Source organism: Camelus bactrianus, chromosome 3 (genome assembly GCF_048773025.1).
Source record: "Camelus bactrianus isolate YW-2024 breed Bactrian camel chromosome 3, ASM4877302v1, whole genome shotgun sequence".
In the NCBI taxonomy this organism is placed as follows: Eukaryota; Metazoa; Chordata; class Mammalia; order Artiodactyla; family Camelidae; genus Camelus; species Camelus bactrianus.
The window spans coordinates 95306573-95322870 of NC_133541.1; the positions used below are offsets into that span (position 1 = coordinate 95306573).

General features: G+C 43.2%; 1 protein-coding gene and 1 long non-coding RNA gene across 3 annotated transcripts in view; one reads left to right on the forward strand and one right to left on the reverse strand.

Moving 5' to 3' along the window:
- The window catches only part of LOC105082131 (uncharacterized), a 25274-nt gene continuing 8976 nt past the window's right edge, over positions 1-16298 (forward strand). The window contains exons 1-2 of the long non-coding RNA XR_012505640.1: positions 1-144; positions 4357-4586. This is a non-coding gene — a long non-coding RNA (uncharacterized LOC105082131). The remainder of the gene's footprint in view (positions 145-4356; positions 4587-16298) is intronic.
- Positions 8048-16298, reverse strand: part of SAR1B (secretion associated Ras related GTPase 1B) — a 27999-nt gene continuing 19748 nt past the window's right edge. The window contains exons 5-7 of one of the 2 annotated variants that reach the window (XM_045507702.2): positions 15290-15393; positions 14095-14226; positions 8048-12902 (exon numbers count right to left, since the gene is read on the reverse strand). In XM_045507702.2, the coding sequence (XP_045363658.1) occupies positions 12786-12902; positions 14095-14226; positions 15290-15393 (353 nt within the window). In that variant the 3' untranslated portion in view covers positions 8048-12785. The remainder of the gene's footprint in view (positions 12903-14094; positions 14227-15289; positions 15394-16298) is intronic. The other variant, XM_010971629.3, reaches the window with a different exon arrangement.

Genomic DNA, 16298 nt, shown 5'->3' on the forward strand with positions numbered 1-16298 from the left:
TCAGCGCTCCCAGCACCGCCCACCGGGCCCTGAGGACCCTGGGATGACCGCCTTCCCGTCTGCAGAGACCAGGCCAGTGTGGGAGACAGACTTTAATCCGATAGTCCCAAAGCAATGTACAGGGGCACACAGACTGCGTGGCAGGTGAGTGAAGGCTGCGGGGAGGGAGTTCTCTGCCCACCCTGAACTTCCCTTGTTCTGGCCAAGCTCCTGCTAGGTAGGGTCTGTGGCGCCATCTGCTGCCCAGCCCGGATGCCTCCAGCTCCGGGTCCCGAGGCCCACGGGGCAGGGGGCCAGGGCCACCCTTGCACTCCCAGTCTCAGGACCCCGGCCCTCTCCTCCCCTACACACCCCGCCGCCCTCTCCATAGCCCTTTGCCGGCCAGCTCGGAGAAGGCTCTTCTCTAGTCAGCCTTCAGGAACAGGGAGGCAGTTAAGGGACAAGAGACTCCCGGGAGGATAAGGCATTGTTTGAGGCCTGCTGGGGCCCAGGGGACCCAGGCCCTGCCTTTCTGTAACTGTGGAAGAAAGGGACGAAGTCGACAGCGGGTTGCAGGGGGAGCACCGCACGCTCCCTGAGCCGGCCTCCGCCCCTCGTCCGGCTCCCCGGTCCGTGCGCAGAGCTGCCAGAGGAGGCAGCAAAGGCCCCTTTTCGTGGAGATGAAGGTTCAGGACTCACAGAAGCGCCAGGAAATACAAGTTGCTCAGAGTGGTCTCACAGCTGCCCTCCTCTTCACAGGAGACCCCCACATTTCAGCCTCACCTCGCCAGGCTTTTGGGGGCATCCGCAAGGGCCAGTGCCTTCCCGCTGGGAGTGCTGGGCCTCTAGGTGCCCCTGTGTGTGTCTGCCTGCCCCAGCCCCCCAGTCTTCATTCCCCTGGTGAGAGACACACCATCTGGGGGTCGCCTGATAAGAGGAGATCATCAAATATAGATTTTAGGGCAGTCTTCTGGGGTTCAGGCAGGCTTGCTGCCAAGAGTCAAAGGGAGGGAGGAAAGGATGGGGCTTAGTCAAGCAGGTGACTAAAGTGGCAAGCTTGTTGCAGCCGGCTGGTGCTCTACACCCAGGGCTCCATGCCAAGCCTGGAGTTCAGAAGCATCCACACCAGCCTGTTGTGGGGACCTGGGTAGGGACACAGAGGCCCTAGTGCTGGCTGGTGAGGGTAGCAGTGGGTAATAGCTACAGTGGGTAGCAGGAACAGTTTCCAGATTGAGCAAATAGAAATACAGGACACACAGTAAAATTAGAATTTCAGACAATGAGTGCTTCCTTAGTACAAGTATGTTCAAAATATTGCATCTTGTATGTTACCTGGCAGTCCTAGCAGGAGGCCTGGTGTCCCCCACCACACTGTGTACCAGGCAAAGAGCTGGTGCTAGTGAGCAGTTTACCATTGTGTATAAACGAGCAGATCCAGCACTGTCCTGACAGCCCCAACATGTTAACCCCTGCAGTGTGCAAGCAAGGGAAAGGGGCTGCAGCCATTGGCCAGGACATACAGAACCCAGCCTGTGCCTTTCTTATCAAGCTACAGCCCCTGTTGCTTGCATCCCAGCCCAAGGATGAACAGAACTCCGAGGTGTCCTAGAAGGGACCCTGCTCCCTAGAGCTTGTTGAGGCCCATGACCCATTTATTATCTGACACAGGGCAGCATGTAAAGAGTTCACATTGGTTGCAGCACTATTCACTACAGCCAAGAGGTGGAAACAACCCAAATGTCCATCAATGGATTAATGGATAAAGAAAATGTTGTAGAACCTGCAATGGAATATTACTCATTCTTGAAAAGGAAAGAAACTCTGATACAGGCTACAACATGGATGAACCTTGAACACATTATACTAAGTGAAATAAACCAGTCACAGAGAAACACATACTGAATGATTCCACTGATATGAGGTATTAAATTAGGCAAACTCACAAACAGGAAGTGGAGTGGTGGTTGCCAGGGGCTAGGGCAGAGAAGGTGGTGGGAGTTGTTCAGGGGGTGCAGAGACAAGATGGGGGTTCAGGTGCACAGCAGTCTGCATACAGTTGACAGTATCATACTGCACACTTGGAAATTGTTGGACAGGTAAATTTTATTTTATGTGTAATTTTTGCCACAGTTAAAAAAAGAATACAGAGAAAAAATCCTGCTACATTTATTAATGCACAACTGCTTTGTTGCAACAAAAAAATGTGATGATAAGGAAAAATAAGTCATTCTGAAACATTGAAAAGTAAAAAGTTCATATTGGGCCTCTCTGCCCTTCCTGGGCTACCCATGATGCCCCTGGGTTCCCCCCCCCCCCCCCCGCCGCCAATCAAACTCAAACTCAAGGCATCTTTTTATGATTGTTAACCCCACCCCACCCCCAAGGTTTTTGCACAGTGCTGTAGGAAATATGGCTGACCCAGGATGAGGAGACCAGGGTGCTAGTCTTCTCTCTGCCATTGACTTAATGTACAGTTTTCCCATCTGTGGGATGGGAGAAGAGGATGGGAATACTGAGATCTCTAGGCTCTGGGGGAGATGTCCATGGTCAGGGGAAGTGGTCAGTGAGGGTCAAGTAAGAGCCTGCTGGGGCCCTTTATTTTACCTTAGGACCTGCTGGGTGGGGTGGGGCTGGCTGACACAGGGCACTAGGTGAGCCTCCAGACTGGACTCGGGCAGAGCAAGAGCTGGAAGAAGCTTGGGGCCTTTACACAATCAGAAAGCCTTTGTGGCCGCTGCCTCATCTGTCACCAGGTGAGGGGTCTGTAGGAGCACAGCATAGGCCGCGGGTGATCACCTGGTGGGACACAAGGTCTGGCTGGGATGGTGACAGGGTGAAGTACTGGAAGGAAAATGAGGCATCCGTCCTCCGGGGTTGGAAGGGGGCAGAGGCCTTGCGGGCAGGGTTGGGGACTCTGCGGTTTGGGTGATAGCAATTCTAGGGTGGGCTTGCCCAGATCTAGGGGTTCAGTTGGTGATGCTCCTTATTCTCCCTCCATCCTCAGTGAACACTGGTTTCATGTGACGGTTCAGGTCCAGAGAATTCGTGCATGACCACACTGCAAAGCAGAAAGCGACTAGAAATGGAGTCTTCTGGGCCTTAGGGTGGTAGATAAGGGGGAGAATCAGAGACCTGTATTTTTGCCCTTTCTGGGCCTCAGTTTCCTCATTTGTTACATGTGGATGAGAGTTCTTATATAGGGCGGCTACAAGTCACAAAATGGGCAGGGATATGAGGTGAGCAGAATGAGGAAACACTGAAGGGGTCAGAGGGAGGACGTAGGTTTAGGCATAGGGCGCTTTGACTCTGGCACACTGACCAGGGGCCACAAGGCCGAGGGATTTGTTTACTAGCTCCCTCTTCCTGGAATCTGAGCCCCACTGTTTACAAGCTGTCAAGGACTTCCCCGGGCCCAACCAGGACAGCTGTGGTCTGGGGTCAGGGCAGGGACTGGCTGTGTGCAGCTCCCTGGGTAGGGGTGCATAGGAGCTGGTAGTAAGCACCCAGTGGTCATCATGGAAGCAGCTCATGCGATGCCTGGGCCGGAGAAACACCCACCTTCCCAGCATTCTGTGCTCCTTGGTGGCCATCCTGCACACCTGAAATCTTGTCAACTAGGACCCCAAAGGGAGCTGAATTCCTTCTCTCCCCAACCCCCACCCCTTTTGCAAAGAAGGCGAGTTCCATTGTTAGGGACCCAATGTTGTGATCACCACGAAGCTCAGAAGGGCACCAGGGCTTGGAGGAGAAATGGAGGGAGAGAAGTGACTCAGCAAAATAAATCTTAACCTGTGAATATTCTGAACTGCTATTCTGGGACTCTGGATGACTGCCTGGTTCTGTTGACAGGTGTTTGGTATACAAAGCCTTGTTTCTCACATGCCAGCCGTAATGTTCATGCTCACCAGCTTCAGGAAGGAAGCCTAGGAGGCTTGGGAAAGAGGTGTGGTGGGTGGGCCTGATAACTGCCTCGTCCAGTGTTAAGACTCCCAAGTGGGCTCATGTCATAGGGAGCAGTGTGCGCTTAGGGACATCAGGAACCAGACGGTATTCTCAAATCTTAGGGACCCCTCTACTGTCCAGGAGCACTTTTTCTGGTCAAGAAGTGGTGTGGGACCAGCACCAACCTGCTCCATCAATCCTGGTTCCTGCTCAGCCCTCTTCCGAGGTGATAAGGACCTCAGGGTCTGGGGACTGGGGAGAGGGCATGAAAGCTCATCTTGCCTCCCACCTTCTCTAGGACAGCTTCTGAATTCTAGTGACAGAGAGTCTGTCAGTTTACAAGCAACCCACTGCTAAGCCATCTGTGTTAAATTAAAATCATCTTCCTTAAATTTAGCTGTAATTGTTGCCTTGAAACGATCTTTCTATTCACAGGTTGTCCTGAGCCCTGGAGCCACAGAGATGAGGACCAATCTAGTGCTCACTGGGCAGCCCTTGGGTGATTTGATGAGTTAGGATACCCTGCCCACCTGCCTTTTCAAGTTCAGGGCTTTCCTAGGGGACCAGAAGGCAAGGTACCCCCTCCTCTGCTTCCATCACACGTCTGACTGCTTGATGGATGGAACCACCACATCCACATACTGTGCAGGAGAAGCCAGTCCCAGGTAAGAGGTTTGTGGAGGGGGGTCAGAGAGGGGACAGATGCGGTCTCTGCTCCTCTCTCCCAGTGGTACCCTCAGTGAGCCCCACCTTCCACCCCCTCAGCTGATGTTTTGAGGTTGGCGATAGCTGTTGTGTCAACAGCTTCAGCTTGTGTTTTAGTTTGACCTCAAACCAGCGTCTTCCCTGTGGTCAGTGCCACACGTTCTGGTGCACAGCTCTATGGTCAGTGTGGCATTTTGAGAAGGACACATCTCTATCCAGGTGGTCCCAACTTCAAATAGCATGTCCTGATTCTGAGCTGCTGGCCCCACGAGCAGGCTCTCCTGGCAGGTCACTGGCTCCTACCTTGGGCTGGAAAACATGGTCATGTGTCATAAAATGTCATAAAATGGTATTGGTGTTAGAAATAGCCTACTTTTCATGACAGGTGAGGAACAGGTTGAAAGATGGGAAGGAGTGGCCCTGCTCTCCCGCCTACTCCTCAGGTCAGGCGCCTCATCCTCTCATCTTCCCTTCCATCCCGGCCTCCTGCTGATACTCCCCCAACAGTACCTCTTCAGACACTGAGCTCCACCAGCCCCCAGTCACAGTGCGCCCTTTTCTGCCCTGCCTTCGCCCTTGCTCTTCTGCCTGCCTGGACTGTCCTCTCATCTCTCTTACCCCTTCTCCTCTAGCCAGTTTGAACTCCTTCAAGATTCAGCTCCAGTGTCCCCTTTCTAGAAACCAAGACAGTGTTTGAGGGCCCTTCCCTTTTGCATTCCATGATGCCTTGGGCAGACCTCTGCCCATTTTTTGTCATCTGATGTCAGCCCTCAGCAGGCAGGTGTTGAGGAAATGCCTGCTGACTGATGGAAGGAAAGGTAGATAGAAAGGAAGGCCAAGTGCCTGAACCTGAATCCAGCACCAGCACAATACTTGGAAAATGCCTGGTGATGCCTAGTAGCTTTTCACTCGTAAGGCTTTGTGTGTGAGAGAGAAAAAAAGAGAGAACCTGGTGAGTAGGGACCCTGCCCCCTATTCGCCCAGCCCAGCACTGGCACATAGAGTGGTGGGCAAAGGCCGCCCACTCATCTTGTCATCAGAAGGGCCAGGCATTGATTTTCCAGGATGGCAGATTGAGGCCCCAGAGAATCCAAGAGGGGTCCTCCTGCCACCTGACTCCTAGAGGACTGATGACTCTGAGCCCAGCCCCAAATAGATGCTGAGGTGGAAAAAAGCTGACTGTTCTCTAAATAGCTTTGTGCCCCTGCCATCTGCTGCCAGACAGGGAAGAAAGGGAGGAAACCTTTATGGTTTCCTTCAAGGGCTGTCAGAGCTGTGTCCCCGTGCAGTGGGGTCCCTCGATGCAAACAAGCTCCCACTGTTTTTCCTCTTTGGGGCCTAGAACGGGGCTGGAACTGTCATGTTCTGTCCTTTCCCCCCAAATAGGGGTTCTTCGCCATTCAGGTGTCAAAAGTGAAGTTCCTAGAATGGAGGAAAGTCAACTTGCTTTTCTCCAGACTGCAGTTAATCCAAGTGGCTTCTCAACCAAGACGTGGGTCTAGAGATGCCAACCCAAACCCAAAGGGCCAGGAGTGAATACTAAAAATGTTGCTGTAACTTGGCAGTGTTTGCAATCTCTCTAGTTTCTGAGATTCTGCTAATCCTGGATGAAATGGGACTACAATCCCACTGTTGCTTTTCACAGTCAGTTCTTTTTAGCTCAAGAAAGCAGTGAACAAAAACCTCTATTTTGACATCCAGTTTCTCTCTGGTCACCTGTACCTCACCACCAATGATTTCTTCCCCTTCTGTACTTTTAACAGCCACGAAACACGGCACCCATGAAGATTTTTTTTAAAACATTTTTTTATTGAGTTACAGTCATTTTACAGTGTTGTGTCAAATTCCAGTGTAGAGCATGATTTTTCAGTTATACATGAACATACATACATTCATTGTCACATTTTCTTTCGCTGTGAGGCACCACAAGATCCTGTATATATTTCCCTGTGCTACACACTACAATCTTGTTTATCTATTCTACATTTTGAACTCCCTGTCTGTCCCTTCCCACCCCTCCGTGAAGATTTTGACTGTGGAATGTTACCCATTAACCCACGCCCTTTCAACAGGATCAAGTAAGAAAGCACTTCAGTTTCTTTTTGCAACACTATCAGCTAGTTTGTAGTAGCACAATGCCATCACTGAAGTCAGTGACTTTGATAAACATGTTAAATTTTTCACCATAATACACCAAATCTTAAAATCCACATTCCAAAGCAAGGCGCAAGGCTTCCTTTGCTCACTAAATAATAGCCAGAAAATTATTGAGCCTTGGTGACTGATTTTAAATAAACCGAGTTGAGGTTTTGTAACATATAGGCCTTGGTCAATTAACTGAATCCCCAGCTGAACCCTGTAAAAGGGATGCAGCAGAAACCGGGCCTGTTTTAGGACCTTTGTTTTGTTTCAGGACTTTTGTTTTTAAACATCAGGTTAAGAGGATGGTGGCCACCACCCAAAGGACTTTATTTACAGTTTCCTAGCTTCTCTGTTCCCAACAAGGGGCCTTTCACACTCTGCTGGGGTTGTGACATTGTATTACTTGTACCTTTAGTGCAAATATCAGAGTTTAGTGGAAGACTATGTAGCTCAATTCAAGAAGATGAGTTAAATGAACTGGACTTTATTTTCTTAGCATTCGTCCCTTCAGTGCATTTACTATTTCTATCTACTTGTTAGCTTCAACAAATAACTTCAGCCAGTACTAAATCTCTACTTGATGGACCCAATTGTAATCAAATCGTGACTGGTTGTGTTAAAAGAGCCAGCACAAAGCTTGTTGTCATCCTGCATCTGGTTAGTGGGAAGGTTAAAGGGATGGCTTTAAACGGGTTTTATATTTGGATTTATGTTTCAAAAGGGGCTTGATAATCCTTATCAAAATGACTAATTTTTTTCTTCACTGATTGGCCAATGATCATTTAGTGTTACCAGTTTTGTTATATTACTGTTTCTCCTAAATGAAAATCTACACACTCTGGCATCAGAAACACCTGAGAAGCTTGTTGAAGATTTGGATTCCCGCCACCCCAGATTTACCGAATCACAATCTTTGTTGAGATTTTACTTTCTGCCGTGTTTTTTTTAAAAGCCCCTCCACCCCACCCACCCTCACCCCACCTCAGAGCTTCTGACGCACACTAAAGCTAGAGACCCTTCACGTAGACAAAAGCAACCAGCTGACTTGCTTCACATTCCCACTGAGTTGGCATTGTGTAAGTCAGTCCTACTGCAGTTTGCCCATAAGTTGTTTTCAGTCTTAGGAGGCAAATTAGACCTCGGTACCTACGCAAAGTTTCCTTGGAATCCTTGCACAAAGGGCAAGTTGATTATCTTAGTAATTTCAAAGTCCAAGAAATTTCTGATAAGCACAATGAAAATTACAATTGGATGATAAGAATGGAACTTGACACCAGAGTGTTTCAAAGACCAAGTAAGCATTTTATTTTTCTATTCCTGACACTCAAATTCATAGGGGATGAAAAGATAATATAACATAATCAAAATAACATACAAACACAATTCAAGAACATTTAACCATCTATTGTAGCTGTAAAATACATAAAGGTAAACAGAAATATCTTCATATAAATTAATGCTTAACCATCTGTATACACTGTAAAACAACTGTTAAAATTCACACTAAGATGCTAGTGCAAGCAGTGGTGTACAAAAGTGCAAACAAGGTTAGTGATGAAAAACTTATCACCAACTTACCATTTCAACATACTCTGCATTCAGCCAAATACTGAAGGAAGGCCTCGCCACAGAAAACACTTTGATCACTTTTAAATTAACTTGACTACATGCACCCTGCGTGCTCCTGCCTCAGTATGGAAACTGATCATGAGTTCAGGTGAAGAGCAGCACCAGGGAATCCAGAAACCCACATGGCCATTCTGATGTGAATCTTCACACTTGACAGTGAAAACAATTTCAAGGACAATTTGTATGTCAAAACCTGTAGAATTATCACCTTCCTTTACCTCCAAATATTTAAAACTAAAATTAAATCTAATCTCCTCCTCATTTAAAATGCACACTGAGAAGAATTTATCCACTCCAGTGCAGCTTTTCCTAAGATAATAATTCTGTGTGAAATCACTCAAAAGCCTTTCTCATTTCTGCCCCCAAATCTAGTTGGGACAGGGCACTCCTGAAACAAAGTTTTCCTTCGATAAATTTGCTTCCTTTACTGTGATTACTTTGGATTCTGTTTAAAAGTGTGGTCAAAGCCTAGAACAATCAGTCAGTGGCATTAAATATATTAGCTACTTATGTTCTAAATTATGAGGACAAAAATTAGTTGATTCAGAACTGCATCTTCATTAGACTCAGGTTCCCTTTAAATCAGGATCTTTTTATCCAGGAGCAGGCTGGGGCTTTGTGATGGGGACAGCTGCAGGGTTCAGGAGTGGAGACAAGTTTTTTTTAACAAAATCCCACTTTATACAGCAGCACAGTTCCGTATTTCGAGAGTTTGTTCCTCTTTCTTTCTTTCTTTCTTTCTTTTTCTTTCTCTCTCTCTTTTTCTTTCTTTCTTTCTCTCTTTCTTTTTCTCTTTCTTTTTTTGGTTATAAAGCACTAATTTGCATTTCAAAAGAAGCACAGTGACTAAAGTGACCAGAAGCATCAATATGTAGCTTTGAGAATTTAGTTCTTAATTGAAGATACAGTTTTCTGCACTCTTCAATTTATAGCAAAAAAAAAAAAATAATAAAAAATAAAAAATTAAAGGTTTATAGAAAAAAACCTTTAATTCCCTATTAATTTTTCATCAATAAGTTTATATTTGCTAATCTCTATTTTTTAATGCTTTCTTGGAGATTTTTTGAATGTTTTACATGTTTAAAATGATCCAAACAATATATTCTAAATAAAATCAACATGAGCTAATCTGAATGACTTCCCTTTATGTTAGCTACTTTCATTATATTCTGGTCAAAATTTATTTGGCAATAAATCCTTGCAAACTTCAGTCATGTTAACTAACAAGACTGAAATTCCACATTGAGTCACATATAATATACAGTTTCAGAAAATGTAAACCTATCTCCTGAAACTCTTAAATCATGTCAAGTAGAAGTATACTGTTTTTAATGACGGAACTTTCCAAAATGCTGGAATTGAATGTGGTTAATCAAATCATTTTGCAGAAGGCAAGAAACACTATTATCACAGCTATTACCCTATTTTAATGATTTACAAGTAGTTTATGAGCACTGTAGAGAAGTGTGAGCCAGCTGAAAATGAAGGAAAAGAAACAATGTTCTGTGTATCAGTTGTAAACCACAGTATATTTGTATGCATACACAGGCACACAAAACTAAAATTTAGATCTATGCAGGCAACATCTAAATTCATACTTCTTTGGCACTCAGAGATGCTGGGTCAACTAAGCCAATGGTGCAGAATATTTTTTTCCCTCTGCTTTAGGAAATGTCTGTGCCACAATTTTAAAATGCTGTAATCCCAATTCTAAAAATTCACCGAGATAAACTGGAATCCATCCATGTAACCAGTTACTCAAAAGTATACCAGCAGTCACTGAAACAGGTGTGGGGTTAAGAGTCTCTTTAAAAATAGAAAAGCCAGCTGAGGTCTAATATTTTTAGAGTTTTGGACTTAAGATTCTAAAATATATTTTGAACACTTCCTGCTTTATATGAACTCCAGTCTTGTAATACAATAGTGTTAATTACATGTTCACCATTTGCAGTGGGAGGTACAAAATTAACCCATGTCCCCCAGACTAGCATTTACCTGAAAAATACTCCACAAATGCACACACCTGCACAGGCACGTAGAGAGAATATATGCTTCTACTGCTTCTTGCCCTTCTCTTAACTTGCTTTCCTGAAAGAACCAGGGATCCCGGTGTGTGCTTGAGGCGCTCTCAGAGCTGGATGGGGGACTGTCAGTCCCATTTCCCGGGAGCTGGCGGAAAGCTCGCTGCTGCTACGTGCAGCTTTATTTCCAGAGGTTCAGGCCCTAAGACTCTCACATGACTGGGAAAATATCCACAGTTTAACTGTGGTCCAGAAAGTGACTCTGTTTCTTTGATCCCAGTGACAGACCTAGAGTGAGCGTTCTGGAGCAAGACATTTCGTACCAGAAAGCAAATCCCCTCTAGAGAAACCAGAAAGCTTTTTCCTGTACACCAATTTATAACACAAACAATTAACTTCTCAAGTATCACAATAGATACTAGGAAATACTTGAAGAAAGGCATGTCCCTGTAAATACTGAGAACAGATACCATCAACGAGAGGCAGTTACTTTTAATAAGGCTTCATTCTGTTCAGTCAGGACATTAAAGTGAGTACTTTAAACATACCTGGCAGAATAGAACAAGAGGCTGAAATGTCATTTCCTACTTTACCCATAGTGCTACTGATGTTCTAGGCAGGGAGGGGGCTTCTTTATTTTCATGTAGAAGGAAGCTGAAAGTGGAACAGAATAGCTACATTCCTAAAACCAAATGTTACGGTGAAAAAACCTTGTTGATTTAGCTAACTAGTAATTCCTTCCAGGTACATCCCTCAATCCTTATTTGCCTCATGTTATATTACTGATGACAGAAAGGACTGATTTGGGCAACCGCTAGAGAAAACACTAATTTTGATATTAAAATTATTTTTGATGGAATTAGAGCAATTTATTCTCAATGGAATTAGTTAAATACTATAAAACCTTGGTTTATAACCAAGGGAGGAATCTTAAACTTGAGAGTCTTTAAAAATAAATATTTGGCACTTGTTTTTCATCTAATTATGGAAATCTCAGGGAAAAAAAGAACCCAATTTTCTTAGGAAATTAAAATGCTTTAAAAAGCTAACTAAAATCTTATTAGAAAGTCTGTCAGTGAGGCTTGTAGACACTATCACATGGTAAGCATTATATCCAAAAACAAAAGCGTCTGTGCTATAAAGTAAGAGCTAGTTGAGAGTAACTGAGAAAAAAAGAAAAATACATGAATTCATTTTCTTCCCACCAAGAAATCAAATATGGTAAAGAATGCAAAAGAGCCATGGGATAGGAGCAAAATCCCCACATATCTCAGTGACAACTGAAGCAGAACAGCCTTTCTTTTTCCTCAGATGCAGGCCTCTTGTGTTGAAACTGCGCACAAGATCCCACCTGTCACTTGCCCTGGTTGAGTACCATTAAGTATGAAGAGACTGGGGAGTACCTCTATCTGTGGGGGACTGGTGCCTGTCACTACTCCTGGGGAAGAGGCACAGATTACCAAACTACGCGCCAATAAGACTGGAGCACTTCAGAACCAGACAACTGGAATGGGCCTATCAAACCAAAAATGAACCTTGTGTTGTACCAGAAGGCGTGGTTTTCCTCAGAAGGCCGATCTGACAGGGACCAGGACACAGACCCCATCAGCACTGGTAATGGTAGTGTTACTGATGAAAATACGTACGATTCAGAGATTAATGTGGTATAAGGTATAATCAAACAACTGTCTCCTGGTAAATGCAAAGCCTCTTGGGACTTAAACATTATTCTAATATTCTGAAGCAATCTCCTTTCCCAGCAACCCCCTCATATGTATAATATGAAACAGGCCAAATTTCAGAGCATACTAACTAGATAAGACACATTACAATGAAACATTTGCCCAACAAGAATGCCAAACATTAGAGTTTGTTTTATTGCATGACGTTTGCATAAGAAAAAATACTGAAAATTTTAAGGCATCATGCAATCAGTAAGCTAATTGTTAACTGTTCACTTAAGATAGGTGGACATATAATCTAAAATTTAAAAACTAGTTCCAAAAAAGTACATAAAAAATTTAACATCATGAGCTTTTAAATATGGTTTATATTTGTAGTTTCATGTTAAAAAGTGCTTCAAATGTACTCTGGAAAGTTGCTCTTTATAAATGGTGCTGAGGGTAATGTCAGATTATAAACTGTAAAAACTATTTTTATGGAATTAGAAAGCTAACATTGTGATATTCAAACTTACTTGTATCAGTTTTCAATTCTCACTCAAATTAAGTTGATAGAATATTAATAATCTAAAAAACATCTGTTTTCTAACCAACAAAAGTCTATTGAATTCAAGTTATGCATGTTGAGTGATCAAATCTCTGAGTAGGCCTGAATAGTGAGACCTGGAACTGATGCCGACTGCTGTTAATCAATGTACTGTGCCATCCAGCGGAAGCCTTCTCCGTAGCCTTGTCTTTTGAGCACACTGCACATGAAAACTTCTAAGGGCCGGGCATTCAGTTCTTTCAGAGAGACACTGCCCTGGAAGAGAAGATGCATGTGATGCTGGATGACCCAGTAGAACTGCAGCTCGTACACCTTAGAACAAAGGGTGACTGTGATAAAGCCGTGGCTGGGCTGTTGGACATCCATGTCCCCTAAACATGCAGGAAGCTTCCTCCTCTCTACTGTAGGACAGGATGTCCCCTCGGTGGGACAGGGGTGAGCTTGTGAGGCACACAAGAATGAAAATAATCTGTGACTTAGAAAAAATTCAAGTTACCCAACTGGCTTCACCAATATTAAAGACAAACATTCTCTGAGTAGGTTTATGACTAAACAAGGCATTCCTTAAAATTAATGTAGAGTCGACTTATTAAAAAGAAGAGAAAGAGGAGGGGAGGGTGTAGCTCATGTGGTAGAGTGCATGTTTAGCATACATAAGGTCCTTTGTTCAATCCCCAGTACCTCCTCTAAAAATAAATAAGTGAACCTAATTATCTCCCCCATCTAAATAAATAAACAAATAGATAGATAGATAAAAATTAAAAAAGAAAAAGAGAATAGACCAAAGTCTACTTTATCTAACACATGAGTCTTCTTCCATAGGCTGCAATATTTTTCTACTCTGAAAGAGTAAACTCTGGGATTTTTCAATACTAAGGTCCTTCCCCCAAACAAATTCCAATGAAAATGAATGCAAAAATAATTTATTTAAGCTTATTATAAAGTATATGTTCAGAAAACCCCAGAACACTTCTATGGCCAAGTTTACAATTTATATTTATCTCTGGTGAACTGAGAGCCTAAACACTGAACTGGGGGCCTAAATACACTATTGGTGTGCTTAAACATTCAAGTATACTATTTGGTGGTAGTCCTGAAAAATTATGATAAATAAAACCTGAAAGCTTTCATTTAGTTTCCTGTAATCATGAGATCTGACATTTTTGATAACACCAAGATAAAGATTTCATTCAGTGGTAGAAAGAAAATAAATGAGGACATTAAAAAAACGACCCAAATGTATAAATGACAGTTTTTAAGAAAAAAGTTAAAATGAAGCCAGACTATACCAACTGAACTGATAAGCATGAATGCTGTTAGGGGTAGTGCTAGAGCAAACTATTTCAGAAAATTAGAAATAAATAACGAAAATAAAAAGACATTTGTAGTACTGAATGAAATACTCACACCTGTCAAAAATATATATATATATGTATATTTTTTTTACCTTTCCTGTTGTCTGACCATATAAACCAAACATCTCTCTTAATCTCTCTTCACTGATGGCTTCAGGTCTGTCGATTTTATTCCCAAGAATCAGTATAGGCACATTAGCAATAGTTTCATCTGTCATTAGGGACTGAAAAAAAAAAAAAAAAAGACAAGATACTGAAACCATCTAAAGGGCTCATTTTGACAAGATACCAAATGGGTATCAAGGACTCTCTCTCTATCATCTCATGTCTGTTTGGCCAACTTTCTTTGGCAGACTGTCCCAACATTTGAAAGTGAGCTCAATGAACCTGTAGCTCAATTCTTCTGCCGCCCTAAGTCTCCTTCTATAAATGCTCACTCTACTCACTCTGTGATCAGTGAGGTACAGTGACTGGACCCAACACTCTGAAGGCATGCACACCTGGCTTCATTTCTAATTCTATTGCCTCCAAGTGGTGAGATGTTAGACCAATAATCCTTACTGAAGTTCAAAGAGAATCTGCATTAGTAGCACCTACCTTATGGAGTTGATTTGAGAATTAAAGGAGGTAATATGCACAGTACCTTGCACAAAGTAGGAACTCAGGAATTCCCTGACTCTGTTCCACGACCACAGAACCTACCTGGACTTTTCCACATGAACAAGTATTTGTTTGCCTGCACTGGGCAGAGGTAATGGTCAGGTCAACCTTCAGTCAAGTCACAGACCTGCTTTCTCTGTGCCAGATCTAACACTGGCCTTGCCTGCTGTTCCCAAGCCCCTTTTTGAAGCATCTGAACTGAGAGAGGGGAGAAGACGTGGCAGCATGTGGCCCTGGTCACTCCTGAGAGTGGTGACAAAGATAGCATGTTATACCATTTCCAGGTTCTGGCCAACTCCTGAAGAAACCAGCATCCCAGGATGACCAGGGGCTTAAGATCAAGCCACTGTAGGAATGTGGGACACGTGAAATACACTATAAAGGCACACTCTGCACAGAGTGAGCTCAAGCCTTCAGGAAGGAAGTCTGTGTTAGTACTTCCTCAACAGCTACAATTACTCCAAGTTACTCCTGCATTCTAAGCAGGGTAATCACTGAGCTCTACAAACTGTTGGGAGTTACATCAGAGCTGCAGAAGAGCCACACTCTGATACTTACATCTCCAACCTATTTCCTCAGGCTTACCAGAGTGATTCCACTATGTTTAGTTTTAATTATTTAACTTACATCAAGTTCTTCTTTTGATTCTAACAGCCTTTCATGGTCTGCACAATCCACCAGAAATACAATGCCATTGATAGCAGGAAGGTAGTTTTTCCACACTCTTCGAGCTAACAAAAACAATCAGGAGTTAGATTTTATTTGCTTGTCAAACCTACGAGATGATTTGATGGAAGAGTCCAACAAGATATCAAGTGTAATTATCCCTTAGCTGCTACTATTTTGCTATGTATTCAAGTTAATTTTTTACCCAGTATTGCCAAAAATCTTTCCAGATGACCAAAGAAGAAAGTTCAAGTTTCCCTCGATTACAGGCAAGTCAAATACTTTACTCTGCCCAGTTTACTCATGTTAGAATTAACATTTGCTACCAATGGACAAGGATGCACATTAAGTTCACTGGAGAACTGCTACTATTTTTTATATGCAGTATTCAGTTTTTGACATTCCTAGTTTGTCAGTTTTTTGCCAGTGATAAATTTGGAGTTAGTGACAGAAGGAAATTAGTATCAGGTACAGAATTATTAAGTTAAAATAATAAAGCAAATTGTTCCACTCATAACAGAAATTAAAGTTTATGAAACCATTAGAGTAAGTTTTTCCATGACATTCTAAGAAAAGAAAATAATTTCAGGGGCACCCTAGGGGAAAGTAACTTTTTTCTCTGACTTCAATTTTATAATATATCTTAAAATAACAATAATAGAAATGAAGTCTCTAACAAACTCCATTAGGTTCTAATTCTAATCATTATATTCTAGAAAGTACTTTATGTATATTTCAAACAATTGATGTATATCTCAAATGTGCTTTCACTAGCCACAGCAAGCTTTGTAATATTCATTACTTATGAATTGCTATGTGCTGGGTATGGCCAAGACCTTTTGGGGATATTAAAAATATGGCTAGGATTTCAGTCCCAGAAGTTTGCTAGAGGAAAGAAGACAATCTTTCCAAACCTATAGACATGTATACAAATGCACTAAGTGCTATGTTAGTATAGCTGAGAGCACTC